This window comes from Pseudorca crassidens, chromosome 19 (assembly GCF_039906515.1).
Source record: "Pseudorca crassidens isolate mPseCra1 chromosome 19, mPseCra1.hap1, whole genome shotgun sequence".
Classification (NCBI taxonomy): domain Eukaryota; kingdom Metazoa; phylum Chordata; class Mammalia; order Artiodactyla; family Delphinidae; genus Pseudorca; species Pseudorca crassidens.
In genome coordinates this window covers 13,975,015-13,994,800 of record NC_090314.1, presented here as the reverse complement: position 1 = coordinate 13,994,800, position 19,786 = coordinate 13,975,015, and the positions used below count along the sequence as shown (strand labels likewise).

The 19,786-nt window shown below is 47.7% G+C and overlaps 1 protein-coding gene across 1 annotated transcript in view; it reads right to left on the bottom strand.

The window, feature by feature from the left end:
- UBE2G1 (ubiquitin conjugating enzyme E2 G1) overlaps window positions 1-4,590 on the bottom strand; it is a 132,939-nt gene extending 128,349 nt beyond the window's left edge. Inside the window, exon 1 of the mRNA XM_067715882.1 lies at window positions 4,380-4,590. Coding sequence (XP_067571983.1) covers window positions 4,380-4,575 — 196 coding nt within the window. The 5' untranslated portion in view covers window positions 4,576-4,590. The remainder of the gene's footprint in view (window positions 1-4,379) is intronic.
- Window positions 4,591-19,786: the final 15,196 nt, after the last annotated feature.

Genomic DNA, 19,786 nt, shown 5'->3' with positions numbered 1-19,786 from the left:
TTTTTTGGCCACACCCTGCAGCATGTGGGATCTTAGCTCCCCGACCAGGGATCAAACCCGGGCCCCTTGCAGTGAAAGTGCAGAGTCTTAACCACTGGACCACCAGGGAAGTCCCTCATTAATGCCATTCAAAAAAACATATATATATGTGTGTATATATATATATATATATATACACACACACATATATATATTTTTTAGCTGTGTTGGGTCTTCGTTGCTGCGTGCTGGGCTTTCTCTAGTTGCGGCGAGCAGGGGCTACTCTGTTGCAGTGCACGGGCTTCTCATTGCGGTGGCTTCTCTTGTGGTGGAGCATGGGCTCTAGGCGCGCGGGCTCAGTAGTTGTGGCTCGTGGGCTCTAGAGCACAGGCTCCATAGTTGTGGCGCATGGGCTTAGTTGCTCTGCGGCATGTGGGATCTTCCCGGACCAGGGCTCGAACCCGTGTCCCCTGCATTGGCAGGTGGATTCTTAACCACTGCGCCACCAGGAAGCCCCATTAATGCCATTTTATACTTCCTCAGCCCATAAAATGTCATCTTATGGCCACTACATCAGCACAGTACTTGTTTGGTTGGTTAGCTGTAAGATTTAGAAACAATGCAGGATGGGACTTCCCTGGTGGCACCGTGGTTAAGAATTCGCCTGCCAATGCAGGGGACACGGGTTTGATCCCTGGTCCAGGAGGATCCCACATGCCGCAGAGCAACTAAGCCCATGCACCACAACTACTGAGCCCACATGCCACAACTACTGAAGCCCGCATGCCTAGAGCCTGTGCTCTGCAACAAGAGAAGCCACTGCAATGAGAAGCCCATGCACTGCAACGAAGAGTACACTGCTCGCCACAATTAGAGAAAGGCTGTGGGCAGCAACAAAGATCTAACACAGCCAAAAATAAACAAATTTTAAAACTTATTAAAAAAAAGAGAAAGAAAGAATGTAGGAACAGTCTTCTCATCCCAAACTATCATTGTATAGATGGAAGACTGAGGTCTGGAAGGGGCAGGGCCATGAAGCTATTTAATATGCTCATCACCTTCTCTCATGGAGCACTGTGGTAGAAAAGTCCCCTACTTTAAAAATTATTTTATACATGCACACATACATAATATACATATGAAATATATATTTCATAATATTTTGGTTAATTTGATATTTCAAAAACTCATAAGGCACCCAAAAAAATAAGTCTTCTTCCATTCTTGGTCTCCCAGAATAACTAAGCCCGTGCACCACAACTACTGAGCCCACATGCTGCAACTACTGAAGGCCGCGTGCCTAGAGCTCATGCTCCCAACAAGCGAAGCCACCACAATGAGAAGCCTGCGCACCATGACAAAGAGTAGCCCGCGCTCGCCGCAACTAGAGAAAAGCCTGTGTGCAGCAATGAAGACCCAACGCAGCCAAAAATAAAATAAATTAAATAAATTTTTTAAAAAACCCCACTTAATTTTAGTACCTAGCTGCCTCATTCTTTTTAACAGTACGTAATATTTAATTGTATGGCTGAAGCATAATTTATTAACGACCCTCCTATTTAGGTTCCAAACATTAACTATGAAAGCTATGGTCCAGTGAATATCCTGGTGCATATTATGTACGTCTTTTGGCACCTGTATACCTGTAGGGTAAATTTCTGAAGTGGAATTGCTGGGACGAAGAGTTTTGGTTTTTGTTTTGAATTTTATTTATTTTTTTATAGAGCAGGTTCTTATTACTCATCCATTTTATACACATCAGTGTATACATGTCAATCCCAATCTCCCAATTCATCCCACCACCACCACCACCCCCTGCCGCTTTCCCCCCTCGGTGTCCATATGTTTGTCTCTACATCTGTCTTTTTATATTTAATTTTTTGATAGATATTATGAGTTGGCCTTTTAAAGAGGTTGTGCCAGTTGACTTTCCCACCAACGATGTGGTGGGACCTGTTTTCAGACACCTTGACCAGCATGAGTTCCCCTTTTTTTTTTTTTTTTTTTTTGCGGTACGCGGGCCTCTCACTGTCGCGGCCTCTCCCGTTGTGGAGCACAGGCTCCGGACGCGCAGGCTCAGTGGCCATGGCTCACGGGCCCAGCCGCTCCGCGGCACGTGGGATCTTCCCAGACCGGGGCACGAACCCGTGTCCCCTGCATCGGCAGGCGGACTCCCAACCACTGCGCCACCAGGGAAGCCCATGAGTTCCCTTTCGTTGGTTTTTTGTTTTGTCTTGCTCATCTGATAGGTGAACAATGGTATCTTGTAGTTTTAATCTACATTTCTTATGTTATGAATGAGGTTGAGCATCTAAGATAGAAACACAGACACAGTTTGTAACTGGAGTGGGGTCTGGCCCCTACCCCAGCCTGAGTCACCGTGTCTGTCTTCCTCACCTCAGCTGATGAGAGCTGGCAGGGCAGCCTGGGCCCCAGCCCTCCCAAGAGCTGTCTTCCCCGCCCCCTCACCTGCGATGAGTAACAGCTTCTCCTGGGTGACTGGAAGAGGCATGTTTTATTCAGGCACCCTGGTTTGTCCGGCTTTTCTGTCCCTGAGGGTTGGGTCTTGGCCTCTGATGCAAAACAGAGGAGTTGCAGCAGAGAAGTGGCAAGATGAGACCTGCTTTTATTGGGAATGGAGCTGGGGTATATGGGTAGATGGGGAGGAGGCTGCAGTAGTTCAAGGTGAGCACTGATGAGCCCGAGCTAAGCAGTGGGGCCCTGGGACAGACCCAGACGGACAGGACAGACTAGGTGCCGAGGAAGAGGGAGAGGTGATGGGGGTGGAGTCAGGATGGCAGAGGAGGAGTGAGTTGAAGCTTGCCTGTGGGATGGACAAAGGAGATGAAAAAATGTTTGTTGGATGAATGTCTTCCCAGTGGCCATAGGATTGGAGTGGTCACGTGTTCAACAGAGGGATAGTTAATGCAGCCAGTCTGGCCACAACAGGTTAAACCAACTCTGGGGCGTGTCCTGCTGCTGGCTTTCTGCAATGACACAGTCTGGTTTCCTGGAAGACAATTAACACACAGCTAGCTTTACTCCTGATTTACCACCTGGGTCTAGCTTCTTCTGTGATGCCTCCTGCTGTCCCTCTGGTGCAGGGAATGTGGGTTGGGGAGTGGGCTGGTGGCCAGACCAGCAAGAGCTGGAGGAGGAGCAGGTAAACTGGAGGTGGGGGGAAGGGGGAAACATGGGTCCACCGACCCCAGCCCCCATCCAGGCTGCTGGCTAGAGCAGAAGGTCAACCAGGCCTGGTGGCCACTGCCCTTTTCAGGCATGTGTTCTAGATCCTTCTCCTACTTCAGCCCATGTTTCTTCCACAGGCTCTCACCCCGTGTATCCCAGAGTTCTCAGTCCCAAATGAAAACTCTCAGGTGGCAACAAGAAACCCATTATCAGTACCTTAGTCTCTCTTTTAGGGTCTGCAGATAAATTTGAATTTCAGATAATAAATTTTTTAGTATAAGTATATCCCAAATATTGTATGGGACGGACATACTTATATACTTCAAAAATAAAAAGAAAACCACTCATTTGAAATTCTCCTTTAACTGGGCATCCTTTTTTAAAAATTTGCTCAATCTAGGGACTTCCCTGGTGGCACAGTGGTTAAGAATCTGCCTGCCAATGCAGAGAACACGGGTTCGAGTCCTGGTTGGGAAAGATCCCACATGCGGCAGAGCAACTAAGCCTGTGCGATGCAACTATTGAGCCCGCGCACCTAGAGCCCATGCTCCGCAAAGACAAGACAAGCCATCGCAATGAGAAGCCCGCGCACCGCAATGAAGAGCAGCCCCTGCTCGTCTGCAATTAGAGAAAGCCAGAGTGCAGCAACGAAGACCCAACGCAGCCATAAATAAATAATTATTTATTTATATTTTTTAAAAAAACTTTCTTTAAAAAACTTTTTTTTTGCTAAATCTGGCAACTCTGCCAGCCCTCCCCCAGCGGATGGAGACAGCCACTGCCACCTGACCTGTCACTGGCCCAGGTCCTTTAGTGCGCGGGCACCAGGGGCTTTACTTCCATTTGCCAGGCACATGGCCACACGACGACCCTCTGAGGAGGGAGTTCAGTCCCCTCTGGGTGAGAAAACTGAGGCTCGGAGACACGAAGTGACTTGCCTAAGGTCAGACAGTAACGCAGGCGCAGAGGCAGGATCCGAGCACCGGCCCGGCCAACTCCAAGTTCAAGCTATCTGCCCTCCCCACTCAGTTTGTCAAACCACCTCCTCTCCGAGCAGGAAGGGCTAAGGGTGGGCTTCCGCCCTGCAATTCACAGAGAGGAAAAAAGGCCAACGCGGTGGAAGCCCCCAAGCCCGGAACAGACAAGATTTGGTGCTAGAATATTCAAAGCGATTTTGAAACCAAGCGCCTCTTAGTAATAACAATACTAACCGCGGTCATTTGCATAGCTCTCGGCAGTTGACAAAGGGTGTCTCCAGCAGTCGATTAGAATAATAAAGAAAGCAGATGGGAGAGGGAACGCCTGCAGGACCACTCGGCAGGCCCGGGGACTTTTCCGGAACTCAGTCCGGGTGTGGCGTGGGGAAGAAGGGAGGGGGGAAGGGAAGAGAGGGGAGGTGGGGTGCATCCTCTCGGCCGACTTCCAGGAACTCCGGGGTTAGAGAGCCGGAGCCCCAGGCTTGGGATGAAGATCTGGGCGGGACTCAGAGCCTGGCGATGCCCCAGTGGGCGTGAACGTGTGGGGGTGATCAGTTCCTGACATTTCCTGCTGGGCTGTGTCCCCGTGTGTGCGCTCAGCCAGAGGTTAAGGTGACCGGGTTGGATTTCGATGGCAGGGGACTGGGAGCCCGGCCCGAGGGTGGGTCCGGGACGGTGGGTCAGGGACGGCTGGAGGGGAGGGGCTGGAAACCCCTACAGGGGGTGGGGTGGGGGAGTGGAGGTGGGGGTGGGTGGACAGAGGTTGGGGAAAGTCTGGTCAAAACGAGACTTATGTAAATTAAACCTTATTTTCCCCTTGACCCACAGGATCCTTTTGGATCGCACCTGAAGTTCTCACCTGCAGTTGCCAGAGGCTGCTAGATACTTGAGTTTTGAGTTTTTCTTCTTTTTATATGCCACGTGCTGCTGGTGGGGGGAGGGTCGCGGTTGGAGTGGGGTTAGAGGTGAGGGATGTGCTTTAGGCTACCTGGGGCTTAAGGAGTGCCAGGAACCTTAGGGAATCTTTCCGAAAAGCTAGAAAGGAGAAAAGCTGGGTAGAGAAGGGGAGGGGAGGGGAGGGAAGAGAAGGGAAGGTGGTCCCTGAAAACTGGGTTCACCTCTTGGTGGGTATCACAACCAAGCCAAAGATCGGGAGAAGGAAAGATTTATTACTTGCAGCAAGTAAGGAAAACATGGGGGATCTCTCCCAAAGCAGTGTCTCCAAGAACAGCAAAATTGGGGAAGTTTTAAGCTAAGAGTACATGTGTATTTATGAGGGCGCTAGAGCACAGGAGAAGTCAGCATAGAATTGGGGCAAAGGGCAGCAGAGTCCAAGCCTTCGTTGATTGAAGTCAGGAGCGTCAACATCATCATTCCATCCTCCACCTGGGTGGGGCGTTAGCTCCTGCAGAACGCAAAGATGCGTTATTACCTATATCCCTTGAGGAACCAGGACCCTGCCCCGAGGCTGCACTACTGTTTCAGGGCAGCCTCCCTTGTTTCTGCAGTTCCCTCCCTTAAGATCATTAATTACTGAGAACTGTTTGAGGGCAACCATTGTGTCCAGGCTTAGATTACAAAATGGCTTTGGCCAAAATGGATTCTCTTATGTCAAGAAAGCCATTCCTGGTTCTCTTTCTCCAGGTACCACACCCCCCTGCCCCGCCCCGCAACCTATCTGCTTACAAAGGGAGAAAGGAAAAAAAGAAAGAAGGAGGGAGAGGAAGGAAGGAAGGAAGGAAGATATACGGGTGTGGATAAGGATAATCTCCCCCTCAGTTTCTGGTTTGATAACGTTATTTTTTTTCTTAGTTTTCTCCTCTAAGCAGCTGTGTCCAAAGTGTAGTCGTGTTAAGCTGACAAGAGGGCAGAAGATACACTGATTTGACCCCCCCCCCAAGTTAAAATTTTATTTCAAATCTTCTGCAAAGGGAGATACTTTGAAAAAATCTAGTGGAAAGATTCCCTCTGGGTAGAAACATTTGATATGAAAAAAATTGTTAGTTAATTGTCATCAAGCTGGACTTTAAAAATCTGGGTAAGCAACATTAGCCTGTTTGCCAGATGGAAGATGGTTGTGTGAATACATCTAACTTCCAGAGAAGAAGGTCTTCTCAAGTATTTTTATCAGGAATGCTAGGGACTTCCCTGGCGGTCCAGTGGTTAAGGCTCCGTGCTTCCACTGTAGGGGGTTCGATCCCTGGTCAGGGAACTAAGATCCTGCATGTCTCGCGGCTCTGCAAAAAAAAAAACAAAAAACAAAAACGAAGGTTCCAGGAATTACATTGGGCAAAAAAGTTCTGCTCCAGATAGGTGTGGGACGATTGGCACAGTGAGGTCGTCCCTGGGCAACTGGGCTCCCCAACACGTACCCAAGGGAATGGGGTACATAGGTCCATCAAAAGACACGGGCAGCACACACTACCAGCCCTCTGGGGCACCCGCACCCCACCCCTGCCCTCACCGCCTCGTGCTATACAGCACACTAGCCCAGCTGGGCCCCCTGGGCCCGAGTGGGGAGCTGTTTTGCTTTAGTTTCGGTTCCCAGCAACCCCTCCTCCCCACCTACCACACTCGCCCACCTGGAGCAGCAGTAGACAGGATGGCCGGAGAGAAGGCAGCCCTTTCAGTATCTGTGGGCATCTGCTGCATCTCGAAGCCTCAGGCCCGAGAGCTGCCACCTGGCCGAGCTCAGAGCTCTACCTTGTTTCTACAGCCTTCTTGCTGGTCAGACGGGCTTCTCTTCTTCCGGAGTCTTCAGGAACCTCCCCTATCCAGCCCACCTGTTTGTGGCCTGGCCTCCTCGAAGCATTGTGAGGCCCAGGTGAGTGGGGTCAGCACTTGGGTGGCCCTTGAGGGCAGGAAGCGGGACTAGTGATGGGGCACCTTCTCTCAGGTAGCACTGTCTGTGCATGGGATGAATGGCTTCAGGAGGTAGGCAGCTAGCAGTTCTTGGGAGTTTAAGCACACACAGGGGCCAGACACTTTCCAGAGATTCTGTGGAGAAAATCCAGCCACTGACAAAGCCTGTGGTGTCCTCACCTGGGTCCCTACTGTCCCACCTCCGCGAGAGGTTGGAAACTCGTGAGGGCATTTCTGGAGCGCTACTAGCGGTTTGTGCCTTCTAGGGTTTTGGGACCAGGAATACTAAACTCATGCAGTGGGTTGGGAGTTGGTCCCAGCAAAGGAGAATTATCTCTATTGAAATGCCAATAGTGGAAATTCCTTGGTGCTCCAGTGGTTAGATTCCAAGCTTTCACTGCTGAACGCTGGGGTTTGATCCCTGGTGGGGGAACTAAGATCCCACAAGCTGCGCAGTTCAACCAAAACCAAAACCAAAACCAAAACCCTCACAAATACCAATAGTGACTCCCTGAGAAGCACTGGTAGGGTTGAACTGGGTGACTTCTGAGGGACTTTATTTATTTATGATTTATTTATTTGGTTGCACCAGGTCTTCGTTGTGGCACGTGGGCTCCTTAGTTGCAGCACGCAGGCTACTTAGTTGTGGCATGCGAACTCTTAGTTGTAGCACGCATGCGGGATCCAGTTCCCCGACCAGGGATTGAACCCAGGTCCCCTGCACTGGGAGCGTGGAGTCTTATCCACTGCGCCACCAGGGAAGTCCCCTGAGGGACCTTAGATGTGAGTGGCTGCCATTTTAACATCCACTGTAGGTGATATATGGAATCCTGGCAAAATAACCCCCAAAGAGGAGGATTCAAGGTCTAGGCACACATGGCGTGTATGTGTGTATGTCCAGGCATACATGGGGGTATTGTGCATGCACAGGCACACTTGAGTGTTCACAGTATGGACAAGCACACACGGGTTTGTACATGCACTGTAGGTACACACGCACACTCACACATGCACACAGGTTACAAACAATCCTCTGGGAAAACTCTGACCAGCCCAGTGATGGGTGTAGTGAGCTGGGCAGGGAGATGGGGGAAGAGAGGAGCAGGGAAGGGAGGAGAGGGGAGGGGAGTCCTGGGGGCAGTGTGGGTGGAGAGGCTGCATTTGGGGACCTCAGGTGACACAGCAGCCCCAGTTCCCTTTCTGGGAACTCAGCTTCTCCCTGGCTAGAATCAAGCCTCTCCCTGGAGCTCTGCCCACCAGCAGATTTGGAGCCAAGAAGATGCCGTTCAGTTTGAGTGATGGAGTCAGCTGGTGGTTGGCTGGCACAGGTCCCTTGGGTTGATTTAGACATGTGTCCATCCCCTGCCTCCCACAAGCCTCCGCAGTGGGACCAAGGGTGCCTGCAGGCAGATGACTGAAGGCTCTTCCGCTGGTCTTGAGCATCCCTTTCCTGAATCATTGGCTCTGCCACTTGCGCTCCACCCTCTCCTTGCCTGCCTCCTGCTGACAGCCTATGTCCGCCCCCTGCCCTTCCTCCAGCTTGCTGTCCTCCTTCACCATGATTGCCACTCACCTGAGGATTCAGCTGTGTCCCATGAACCTTCACCTGGCCCAGCCCATCCCCCTGCAACAGGTTTCTAGGTTTGTCTTGGGCCGTATGTGAGACCCAGGCTGAATGAAGTTGCTGTGCCCATGGGGACGGAAGCAGGGAAGGGGTTCAGAACATCTGAGGCAGAGAGAAGCCCCTTGTCGTTAACAGCTTAAGACACAATTGTGGGCATAATTAACACATAGGTACTTTTTTTTTTCTTTTTGGCTACATGGCATGCAGGATCTTAGTTCCCTGACCAGAGGTTGAACCCACGCCCCCTGCAGTGGAAGCCCAAAGTCTTAACTGCTGGACCAGCCGGGAAGTCCCCCACAGGTACTCTTAAAACAACACATTTAAAAAATCACCGCTTACAGGTGCATGTTCCGGTTCAACTTCAAGAGCAGCCCCCAAACACGGGCACACACAGAGCTGTGCGTGCACCAAGGGTGCCCCTGAGCGCTCACAGTGCATCCGTTGTCTCCAGCAGCTCGCTGGGCCAGTGCTCTCTTTCAGCTGTGTCTCTCTACTGCTCCCTGAAGGGCAGAGACTGCCAAGCCCAGCTGGAGAAGGAGAAGGGGGGGTGGGGTGTGAAGCATCTGCACCCCACTGGAAAGGCACAGCCTCCAGTAGCAGTTGGGCATACCTTTGGGCATAGTTTTCCAGGAGGGAGTAGGTAGGGTGGTGGGCTGGAGCTGGATCTTCTGGGCTTGCAGGCGCTGTGTATTTAGTGATGTTGCAAGTCTGGACATGATGGGAGTATTTATACCATGGCAATTGACAAATGCTACAAGTCCCCCTCCCCACTCAGTGGGTTAAACATTTCCCCAGAACAAAACTGGAGCAGGAACAGAATTGCCTTGTTTGCCAGATTCCTGTGAAAGCTCTCAGCCTGACCTATTGTGCCTGTCATGGGCAGGAGAAATGCCAGGGGGTGGGAATGAGTGTGGGGAACATATTTCTATACCTGTGGGTGGCCTGGGTTAAGTGGAACAGGGGCCTCACCCTCTGACCGTGATGCACCTCGGCACCCAACAGTTGTGACTGTTCCCTTTGCCTGGAAACCCTTTCCTTCTTTCTCTATCACAATCTGACCTTCAAGGCGCAGCTGGATCCTGCCCATTCTGGGAGGGTTCCTGGATGCCCTGCAGGTAGTGGGGATGGGGTCTGGAGCCCAGCCAGGGCCCTGACTCTGCCACTTACTAGCTGTGTGGCTTTGGGTGACTTAACTGTGCAGAACTTTGATCCCTTCCTCTATAAAATAGGCGTAATGGTGGGGGAGATAAATTAGGAGTTTGGGGTTAACATATATACACTACTACATATAAAATAGGTGAACAAGGACCTACTGTATGGCATAGGGAAGTATACTCGATATCTTGTAATAACTTATGGCAATAACTTGTAATATCTTATAATGTAATATCTTGTAATAACTTATAATAGAAAAGATATCTTGTAATAACTTATAATGGAAAAGACTCTGAAAAAGGATATATATATATACACACACATATATATGTATAACTGAAAAAGTGTTGCTGTACACTTGATAAAAACACAACGTTGTAAATTAACTATACTTCAATTAAAAAAAAAACTTTCAGGAATTCCCTGGCGGTCCAGTGGTTAGGACTCACACTTTCACCGCAGAGGATGTGGGTTCAAACCCTGGTCAGGGAACTAAGATCTTGCAAGCCGCGCCGTGCTGAAAAAAAAAAAAAAAAAAAAGGAGTAATGATATTTATGCCAACACAGTGTGAGCATTGACCAAGGCCACCTGTGGGACACACATGGCACAGGGCTGGCACAAAACTAACATTTGATAAATGGCAGTTCCTTTTCCCTCCTCCTGTCCAACCCATGGCAGATTGCAGACACCTCTGTTTAGCCTGAGTCACGATAATTGTAAATGCTCCAACTTGGCCAGATTGGCTGTCAGATTGGATTATAAAAAGAATCCAGATTCATGCTGTTTACAAGAGAAAACATCTAAAACAAGGGTATGGAAGGTTGAAAATAAATAGAAAATACTAACCAAAAGAAAGCTGGTGTATATCTACAAATATCAAACTATTATTTAAGACAAAAGATATTTATGAGGAAAAACAAGAATATCTACATTGTGATTACAGGAACAACCTGCTAAGATGAAAAATTCTCAAGTTGTATTACCTAATAATATATCCTTAAAACATATAAAGCAAATATCAAAAACGTGAAAAAAAAACCCATGGGAGAATGGGAAAATAGTTTTGCAAATCATGTAGTGATGAGGGATTTGTATCTAGAAAATATAAAGAACTCTTACAACTTAACAATAGAAAGACAGGGAATTCGCTGGTGGTGGTCCAGTGGTTAGGACTCCACGCTTTCACTGCCCTGGCTCGGGTTCCATCCCTGATCGGGGAACTAAGATCCCACAAGCCATGTGGCCAAAAACGAAACCAACAAACAAAACAAACAATAAAGAGAAAAATAACCCAATATAAAGATTGGCAAAGGATTTGGATAGACCTTTCTCTGAAGAAGATATGCAAATGACCAATAGCTACATAAAGATGTTGAACATCATTAGTCATGAAGGAAGTGCCAATCAAAACTTCAGTAAGGGCTTCCCTGGTGGCACAGTGGTTGAGAATCCGCCTGCTAATGCAGGGAACATGGGTTCGAGCCCTGGTCAGGGAAGATCCCACATACCGTGGAGCAACTAAGCCCGTGCGCCACAACTACTGAGCCTGTGCTCTAGAGCCCGGGAGCCACAACTACTGAGCCTGCGCGTCTGGAGCCTGTGCTCCGCAACAAGAGGGGCCGCGATAGTGAGAGGCCCGCGCACCGCGATGAAGAGTGGACCCCCGCTTGCCACAACTAGAGAAAGCCCTCACACAGAAATGAAGACTGAACACAGCCAAAAATAAATAAATAAATAAAAAGCCAAGCATTTGAAGAAAAAAAAAAAAAAACTTCAGTAAGTAAGATACTACTTCACACCCACTAGGATGGCTAGAATCAAAAAGGCAGACAACAAATGTTTGCAAGGATGTGGGGAAATTGGAACCCTCGCATGTTGCTGGTGGGAACGTAGAATGGTGCAGCTGCTGTGGAAAACAGTCTGGCAGTTCCTCAAGCTGTTAAAAATGGAGCTGCCATTTGATCCAGCAATTCCGCTTCTAGGTATATACCCAATACATTGAAAACATAGGTTCACACAAAAACTTGTACATGAATTCTCACAACAGCGTTACTCATAATAGCCAAAAGGTGGAAACAACCCCGATGTCCATCAATGATGAATGCATAAACAGATCATAGTGGATCCCTACAACGGAATATTATTCAGCCATAAAGAGGAATGTAGTACTGATCCACGTGATGACATGGATGAACCTTGAAAACACTATGCTCAGTGAACAAAGCCAGACACGAAAGGCAAACGTATGATTCCATTCATATGAAATGTCCAGAACAGTCAAATCCACAGAGACAGAAAGTAGACTGGTGGTTGCCAGGGCTGAGGTGGGGGGTAAAGGGGAGAAGCTGGGGAAGAATGGGGAGTGACTGTTCATGGGTACAGGGTTTCTTTTTGTGCTGATGAAGTGTTTTATTACTATAATTATTATTTTTATTTTTATGTTCTGGCCGTGCTGCACAGCTTGCAGGATCTCTGTTCCCCAACCAGGGATTGAACCTGGGCCACAACAGTGAAAGCCCAGAATCCTAACCACCAGCCCACTAGGGAACTCCCTGAGGAAGTGTTTTAAAGTTGATCGTGGTGATGGTGCGTAACTCTGAAAAGACTAAAAACCATTGAACTGTACAATCTTAATGGGTGAATGTGTGGTATGTGAATTATATATCAATAAAGCTGATTAGATAGATATATATGTAAATTCGCCTTTGCTGTATTCTGCCCCCCCTTACCACCCCACCCTTTGGTTGTGACTTTAGTTGAAGTGTGTGGGTTTCTTTTTTTTTTTTTAGATTTTATTGGAGTATAGTTGTATTCTGCCTTTTTTTTTTTTAACATCTTTATTGGAGTACAATTGCTTTACACTGGTGTGTCAGTTTCTGCTTCATAACAAAGTGAATCAGCTATACATATACATATATCCCCATATCCCCTCCCTCTTGCATCTCCCTCCCACCCTCCCTATCCCACCCCTCTAGGTGGTCACAAAGCACCGAGCTGATCTCCCTGTGCTATGCGGCTGCTTCCCACCAGCTGTCTATTTTACATTTGGTAGTATATATAACTCCATGCCACTCTCTTCTCACTTCGTCCCAGCTTACCCTTCCCCCTCCCTGTGTCCTCAAGTCCATTCTCTATGTCGTCTGCGTCTTTATTCCTGTCCCGCCCCTATGTTCTTCAGAACCTTTTTTTTTTTGGATTCCATATATATATGTTAGCATACGGTATTTGTTTTTCTCTTTCTGACTTACTTCACTCTGTATGACAGTCTCTAGGCCCATCCACCTCACTACAAATAACTCAACTTCGTTTCTTTTTTGTGGCATATATATGTGCCACATTTTCTTTATCCATTCATCTGTTGATGGACACTTGGGTTGCTTCCATGCCCTGGCTATTGTAAATAGAGCTGCAATGAACATTGTGGTACATGACTCTTTTTGAATTATGGTTTTCTCAGGGTATATGCCCAGGAGTGGGATTGCTGGGTCGTATGGTAGTTCTATTTTTAGTTTTTTAAGGAACCTCCATACTGTTCTCCATAGTAGCTGTATCAGTTTACATTCCCACCAACAGTGCAAGAGGGTTCCCTTTTCTCAGCTCCTCCCCTCTTGCCCATGGGTGTTTGACAAGGAGCAGGAGGCTGTGTTCCCAAGTCTTTCATCAGTCCTGGGTCTGAATATACCCCTGAAAGGATGCTCCCCTTCTCTTTGGGGGCTGGATCGAATCAGGATGAGGATGAGCGTTCTGGCAAGAGGCATAACCCCTCTCGCGTTAACCATTTTGACCACTTGGATGTGTGCAGAAAAATTCATTCTCACTGAAGATCTGGGGTCTTTTCTGGTGGGGGGGCCCACACCACGTGGCATGTGGGGATCCTAGTTCCCCGACCAGGGACCGAACCCATACCCCCTGCAGTGGAAGCAGAGTCCTAACCACTGGACCACAGAGAAGTCCCAAAACTTGGGGACTTGAAGAGTCACCCCCAAGCCCCAGGCATTTCCTCTTGTCTCTGGTTGCCTCTCTCCTTCCTCTCCCAGAACCCAAACTGATCTCTCCCTGGACTCAACACTCATAGCAGTGTGTTGAGCCTATTCTGTGTGTGTGTTTTATCGGAAGGAAGAAAGTGCAGACCTTGCACAGATCAGTGCCTCTCCCTGAGGCTCTTCTGTTTCATAGATGCCTGGGACTCCAAGGGGCTCCTTACAGGGTTTCCTCTAAACCAGGGGTCTGCAGACTCTGACCTGTTAGCAAAACTGGTTGGTGGCCTGTGTTTGTTGAACCCTGACTACTAATGGTCTTAACATTTGTTGGTTTAGAAAAATACACTTCCCCTCCTCCTCCAGGATCTCCCCAACTCACACAAGAGGAATTCTGTGGAACATGATTGTTTCTGCCTCATCGCAGACATGGTGATAATGAAGTCACACTGTCACAGGAGATTTCCTGTTGAATGTGTGGGCACCCTGAGCGCACCCTGGGAAGGACATGTCCCTGTCCCAAGAGAAGGGCCCCTGAGAGCAGAAGAAGGAGGAAAAGGGTACCCTCTTCCCCTTTTCCATCTTCCTTTCCTCCCACCTCAATTCTACTACAGAGGAAGGATTTGAATTAGAACCTGGACAATGAGTCTACACCCAATGGACAGATGGGAAGACTGAGGCCCCAGCCCCAGGGCCTTTGCCTGGCTGGCTGAGTCACTGGAGACCCCTGCCTCTAGTAAGCATGTGCTGACTCCAGGTGTTCTTGGAGACCCTCATAGTGGTGAGCTGACCGTTTAGCCCTCCTGTCCAGCCTTGGAACTACCCTGCCATGGATCTGACTCTTAGCAAAGAAGTTATCTTTAGCAACACCTGGTGGTCACTGACCGTCATAACTCTGATTTGCCTTAAAGGCTGATTGATCCTCAGAAGCAAAGAGCTTATCCAGTCACATAACTTTATTTCATGGAGAAAGTTCAGAGAATAGCACTGACCTACCAGAAGTGACACAGCAATTCACTCCCTTCTTTATTAAAATGTGAGTGAGCCCAGCATGAGTTCCAGGTACTAGTGACAGCAGCAGCTGCTAAGACCCACCGTGGGAAAGAAAGAAAACAAACAAGAAAACTATCAGGGACTTCCCTGGTGGTCCAATGGTTAACACTTTGCCTTCCAATGCAGTGGGTGTGGGTTCAGTCCCAGGTCGAGGAGCTAAGATCTCACATGCCTCGAGGCCAAAAAACCAAAACATAAAACAGAAGCAATATTGTAACAAAATCAATAAAGACTTTTAAAAAATAGTCCACATCAAAAAAAAAAAAAAAAATCTGGGGAAGCTGGGACGAAGTGAGAGAGTGGCATGGACATATATACACTACCAAATGTAAAATAGATAGCTAGTGGGAAGCAGCCGCATAGCACAGGGAGATCAGCGCAATGTTTTGTGACCACCTAGAGGGTGGGATACGGAGGGTGGGAGGGAGGCTCAAGAGGGAGGGTATATGGGGGTATATATATATACATATAGCTGATTCACTTTGTTGTACAGCAGAAAGTAACACAACATTGTAAAGAAATTATACTCCAATAAAGGTATTAAAAAAAAATAAAAAACAACTAGCAGACAGTGATAGGAGCCATGCAGAGCATTAAACTATGAAGCTGGGACAGAGAGTGACTGGGTGACTTTTTTTTTTTAATTCAAGTAGTTGATTTACAATGTTGTGTTAATTACTGCTGTATAGCAAAGTGATTCAGTTATACATATATACATTCTTTTTAAAAAAATATTAATTTTATTTATTTATTATTTAGGCTGCAATGGGTCTTAGTTGTGGCACGTGGGGTCTTTTAGTTGAGACATGTGAACTCTTAGTTGTGGTATGCATGCGGGATCTAATTCCCGATCGAACCTGGGCCCCCTGCATTGGGAGCTCAGAGTCTTACCCCCTGGACAACTAGGGAAGTCTCTATACATTCTTTCTTCAATATTCTTTTCCGTTCTGGTTTATCATGGGATATTGAATACAGTTCTCTGTGCTATACAGTAGGACCTTGTTGTTGATCCATTCGATATATAAAAGCTTCCATCTGCTAACCCCAACCTCCCAATCCATCCCTTTCCCAACCCCCTCCCCCTTGGCAACCTGTTCTCTTTGTCCGTGATTCTGTTTCTGTTTCACAGATAGGTTCATTTGTGTCTTATTTTGTTTTATTTATTTTTTGAGGCTATTGTGAGCAGAATTGTTTTCTCAATTTCATTTGGTTATTCTTTTTTAAAATTCTTTTAAAAAATTTAAAAAATGAGATATAATTGATATATCATTTCATTTTGGATTGTTCATTCCAAGTGTATAGAAATACAGTGTAAACTTGCTGAACTCATTTATTAGTTCTAAAGGTCCTTTAGTGGATTCCTTAGGGTTTTCCATATAAAAGATCATATCATCTGTGACTAGAAATAGTTTTAATTCTTCTTTCCAGTCTGGGTACCTTTTATTTCTTTTTCTTAACTAATTGCCCTGACTACAACCTCCACTGAAATGTTAAGTAGAAGTGGTGAGAGCAGACATTCTGGTCTTATTCCTGATCGTAGGGGAAAAACATCCAGTCATTTACCGTTAAGTATGTCAGTTGTGGATTTTTCATAGATGTCCTTTTTCAGAATGAGGAAGTTCCATTCTATTCTTAGTTTGAGTGCTTTTAATCAGGCAAGGGTATGGGATTTGTTAAATGCCTTTTTTTTTTTTGCATCCGTTGAGATCATATGATTTTTGTTTATTGATGTGATATATTACATTAATTGATTTTTCAGATATTAAACCAACCTTGCATCCCTACGATAAATCCTGCTTGGTCATGGTGTATAATTATTATTTTTTTAAAATTTTGTTTATTTCTGGCTGTGTTGGGTCTTCGTTGCTGTGCACAGGCTTTCTCTAGTTGCGGCGAGTGGGGGTACTCTTCATTGCAGTGCGCGGGCTTCTCATTGTGGTGGCTTCTCTCGTTCCGGAGCATGGGCTCTAGGTACGCAGGCTTCAGTAGTTGTGGCATGTGGCCTCAGTAGTTGTGGCTCATGGGCTTAGTTGCTCTGCGGCATGTGGGATCTTCCCAGAACAGGGATTGAACCTGTGTCCCCTGCATTGGCAGGTGGATTCTTAACCACTGTGCCACCAGGGAAGTCCCGTGTATAATTCTTTTTTTTTTTTTTTTTTTTTGTGGTACACGGGCCTCTCACTGCTGTGGCCTCTTCCGTTAAGGAGCACAGGCTCCGGACGCTCAGGCCCAGCGGGCATGGCTCACGGGCCCAGCTGCTCCGCGGCACGTGGGATCTTCCTGGTCCAGGGCACGAACCCGTGTCCCCTGCATCGGCAGGCGGATTCTCAACCACTGCGCCACCAGGGAAGCCCCCCGTGTATAATTCTTATAATTAAAAATATTATTATTGTTTTAAGCCATAAAATTTGGGCATAATTTGCTAAGCAGCAACAGATAATTAGTTCAAGCTGCTTGGTGTGGGGACCATGGGCTCCTTGCCCCCTTAGTTGCCAGGGGAATGTGGTCAAGAGTGAGGCAGTTGCCTGCTGCAGTGTCTGTTCTCTTGGGCAGCTATGAAGGCCTCATCTCTCCAGTGGCTTGGTGGTGGGGTAGTCTCACGTGGAGCCAGGAGCCAGGAACTCCTTCTTCTCTTTGGTGGTGTGAGTGTTACAGCTGGACACGGGACACCTAGAGGCAGAGCTGGAACTAGAACCCGAGCTTCAAGTCCCTGGGTCTCCAAATTCTTTCATTGGGAGTCGTGACGCAGCTTGTCCTCCTGTCGCTTTCAGTTATGCTTGAATACATGGGGAAGAAAGGCGTCTTTTTGCATGAGGGTCTAGGTTGGCCCCTGGAAAATAAATTGCTCTAAATAACAAGAGAGTCAGGGCCTCCAGCTTAACTTTTTATTTTTATTTTTGGCTGCACCATGTGGCAGGTGGGACCTTAGTTCTCTGACCAGGGATCAAACCCGTGCCCCCTGCAGTGGAAGCGCAGAGTCCTAACCACTGGACCACCAGGGAAGTCCCTGGTGCCGTGTACAGCTCAGGCAACCACTTAGGCTGTGCTCCACTCCTCAGATCCTGGTCCACACCAAAAGGGAAGGGAGCTGTGAACACTAGCACAGGGATTGCTTCCCCAGGGCTGCCGGAAGCCCCACAGAGAGGTGTCCTTGTGTGCAGAGAGCTCCTAGGTGCCCTATACTTGAGAGAACATTCTGTGCACAAGCACGCCACCCTCTGCATGATCCCCAAAGAAGTGTGTTGGGTCATGTTTTCAAAAGGGGACAGAGTTCTAGCTATTTGCTAGTAAAGGCTGGAGTGACAGAAATACCTCAGCTGAGCGGCTTCCCTGGTGGCTCAATGGTTAAGAATCCCCCTGCCAATGCAGGGGACATGGGTTCGAGCCCTGGTCTGGGAAGATCCCACGTGCCGCAGAGCAACTAAGCCCGTGCACCACAACTACTGAGCCTGCGCTCTAGAACCTGCGAGCTACAAGTACTGAGCCCATGTGCCACAACTACGGAAGGTCGCACGCCTAGAGCCCATGCTCTGCAACAAGAGAAGCCACCACAATGAGAAGCCCACGCACCCCAATGAAGAGTAGCCCCCGCTCGCCACAACTAGAGAAAGCCAGTGCACAGCCAAAAATAAGAATAAATAAATAAATAAATAAATAAATTTAAAAAAACAAACAAAAAAAGAAATACCTCTGCTGAAAATAATTAGTCCCAGGCTGGTGCAGCTGGTCGCCTAAGAAGCATGTTTCATTCACTCATTCAGAACATCCATTCTGTCTTGCTGCTCTGGTTAAGGCCTGGGCCAGACTCTGGAGGAGGCAGAAAGAGTGCCTTTCCTTTAAGGGGCTTACTGACTCATGGGAAAGAGAGAAAATCCCAATAACGAGCAGTAAGTTTCAGGATAAAGATAAGTACTCAGCCAAGCCTGCAGGCTTCCTGGAGGAGGTGACCTCTGAGTGGAGTTTGGAAACACCAGTAGGAGGTGGTATCATGAGCCCAATGGGTGGATATTGAAAGCTCAGGGAACACTGAGAGCCGGGGATGGGGAAAGTTTAGAAAATTCCCTTCCTTTTTTTCATCTGTCTCTGCCCACTTCCTCTTTCCCTCTCTCTTTCTTCCTTTCCTTCTCTTTTCCCATCTTCCCTTTAGTTTGGCAGCCTCCCTCAGCCTCACCCTGCCCCCAGTTCGGGCCCACCACTCACCAGGGCTAGGTCCCTATTAACTGCTAGTCCTTGTATTCATAGCTTCCAAGGGAAAGGAGGAATTTTCAAAATTGCTACCAAATCAAGAGAGCCCAGGGAATTCCCTGGAGGTCTAGTGGTTAGGGCCCAGCTTTGATCCCTGAGTGCGGATCTAAGATCCTGCAAGCCTTGTGGTATGGCCAAAAAAGAAAAAAAACAAAACAGGGGAGCCCAGGTGAAGAGGGGAAGTGGGCTTCTGCAGTCACAAAATCCTGACCTTTCTGGTGTAGCTGCACCCATGCAGCACTGGCAGCCCTGACCCTGCCTCAGCCACAGGTATAGCACATGGTCGGTCATGTTTATCTTGTTTTGTTTCATAGCATTATTTTTTGGTGTGATCATAAAAACTATACAGGCCACTACTTTTTCTTTTTTAATATTATTATGTAAGTGAGATACTGCAAAAAATTTAGCATATACAAATGAGACAGTAAGGTAGTACAGGGAATTCCCTGGCGTTCCAGTGGTTAGGACTCAGTGCTTTCACTACTGGGGCCTGGGTTCAATCCCTTTTTGGGGAACTAAGGTCCCGTAAGCATGACCAAAAAAAAAAAAAGAAAAAGATAGTATAGCAAAAAGGAGAGGAGCACAGAGTTCAGAACCAGGTGGGGCAGTTATTTAGCCCCTTTGGGGCTGTTTCTGATTCTAAAAAATAAGTATAGTTATCATACCCAATTCACAGGTAGTTGGCAGGGTCCAGCACATGGTGAGTACTATTTAATATTTGCTA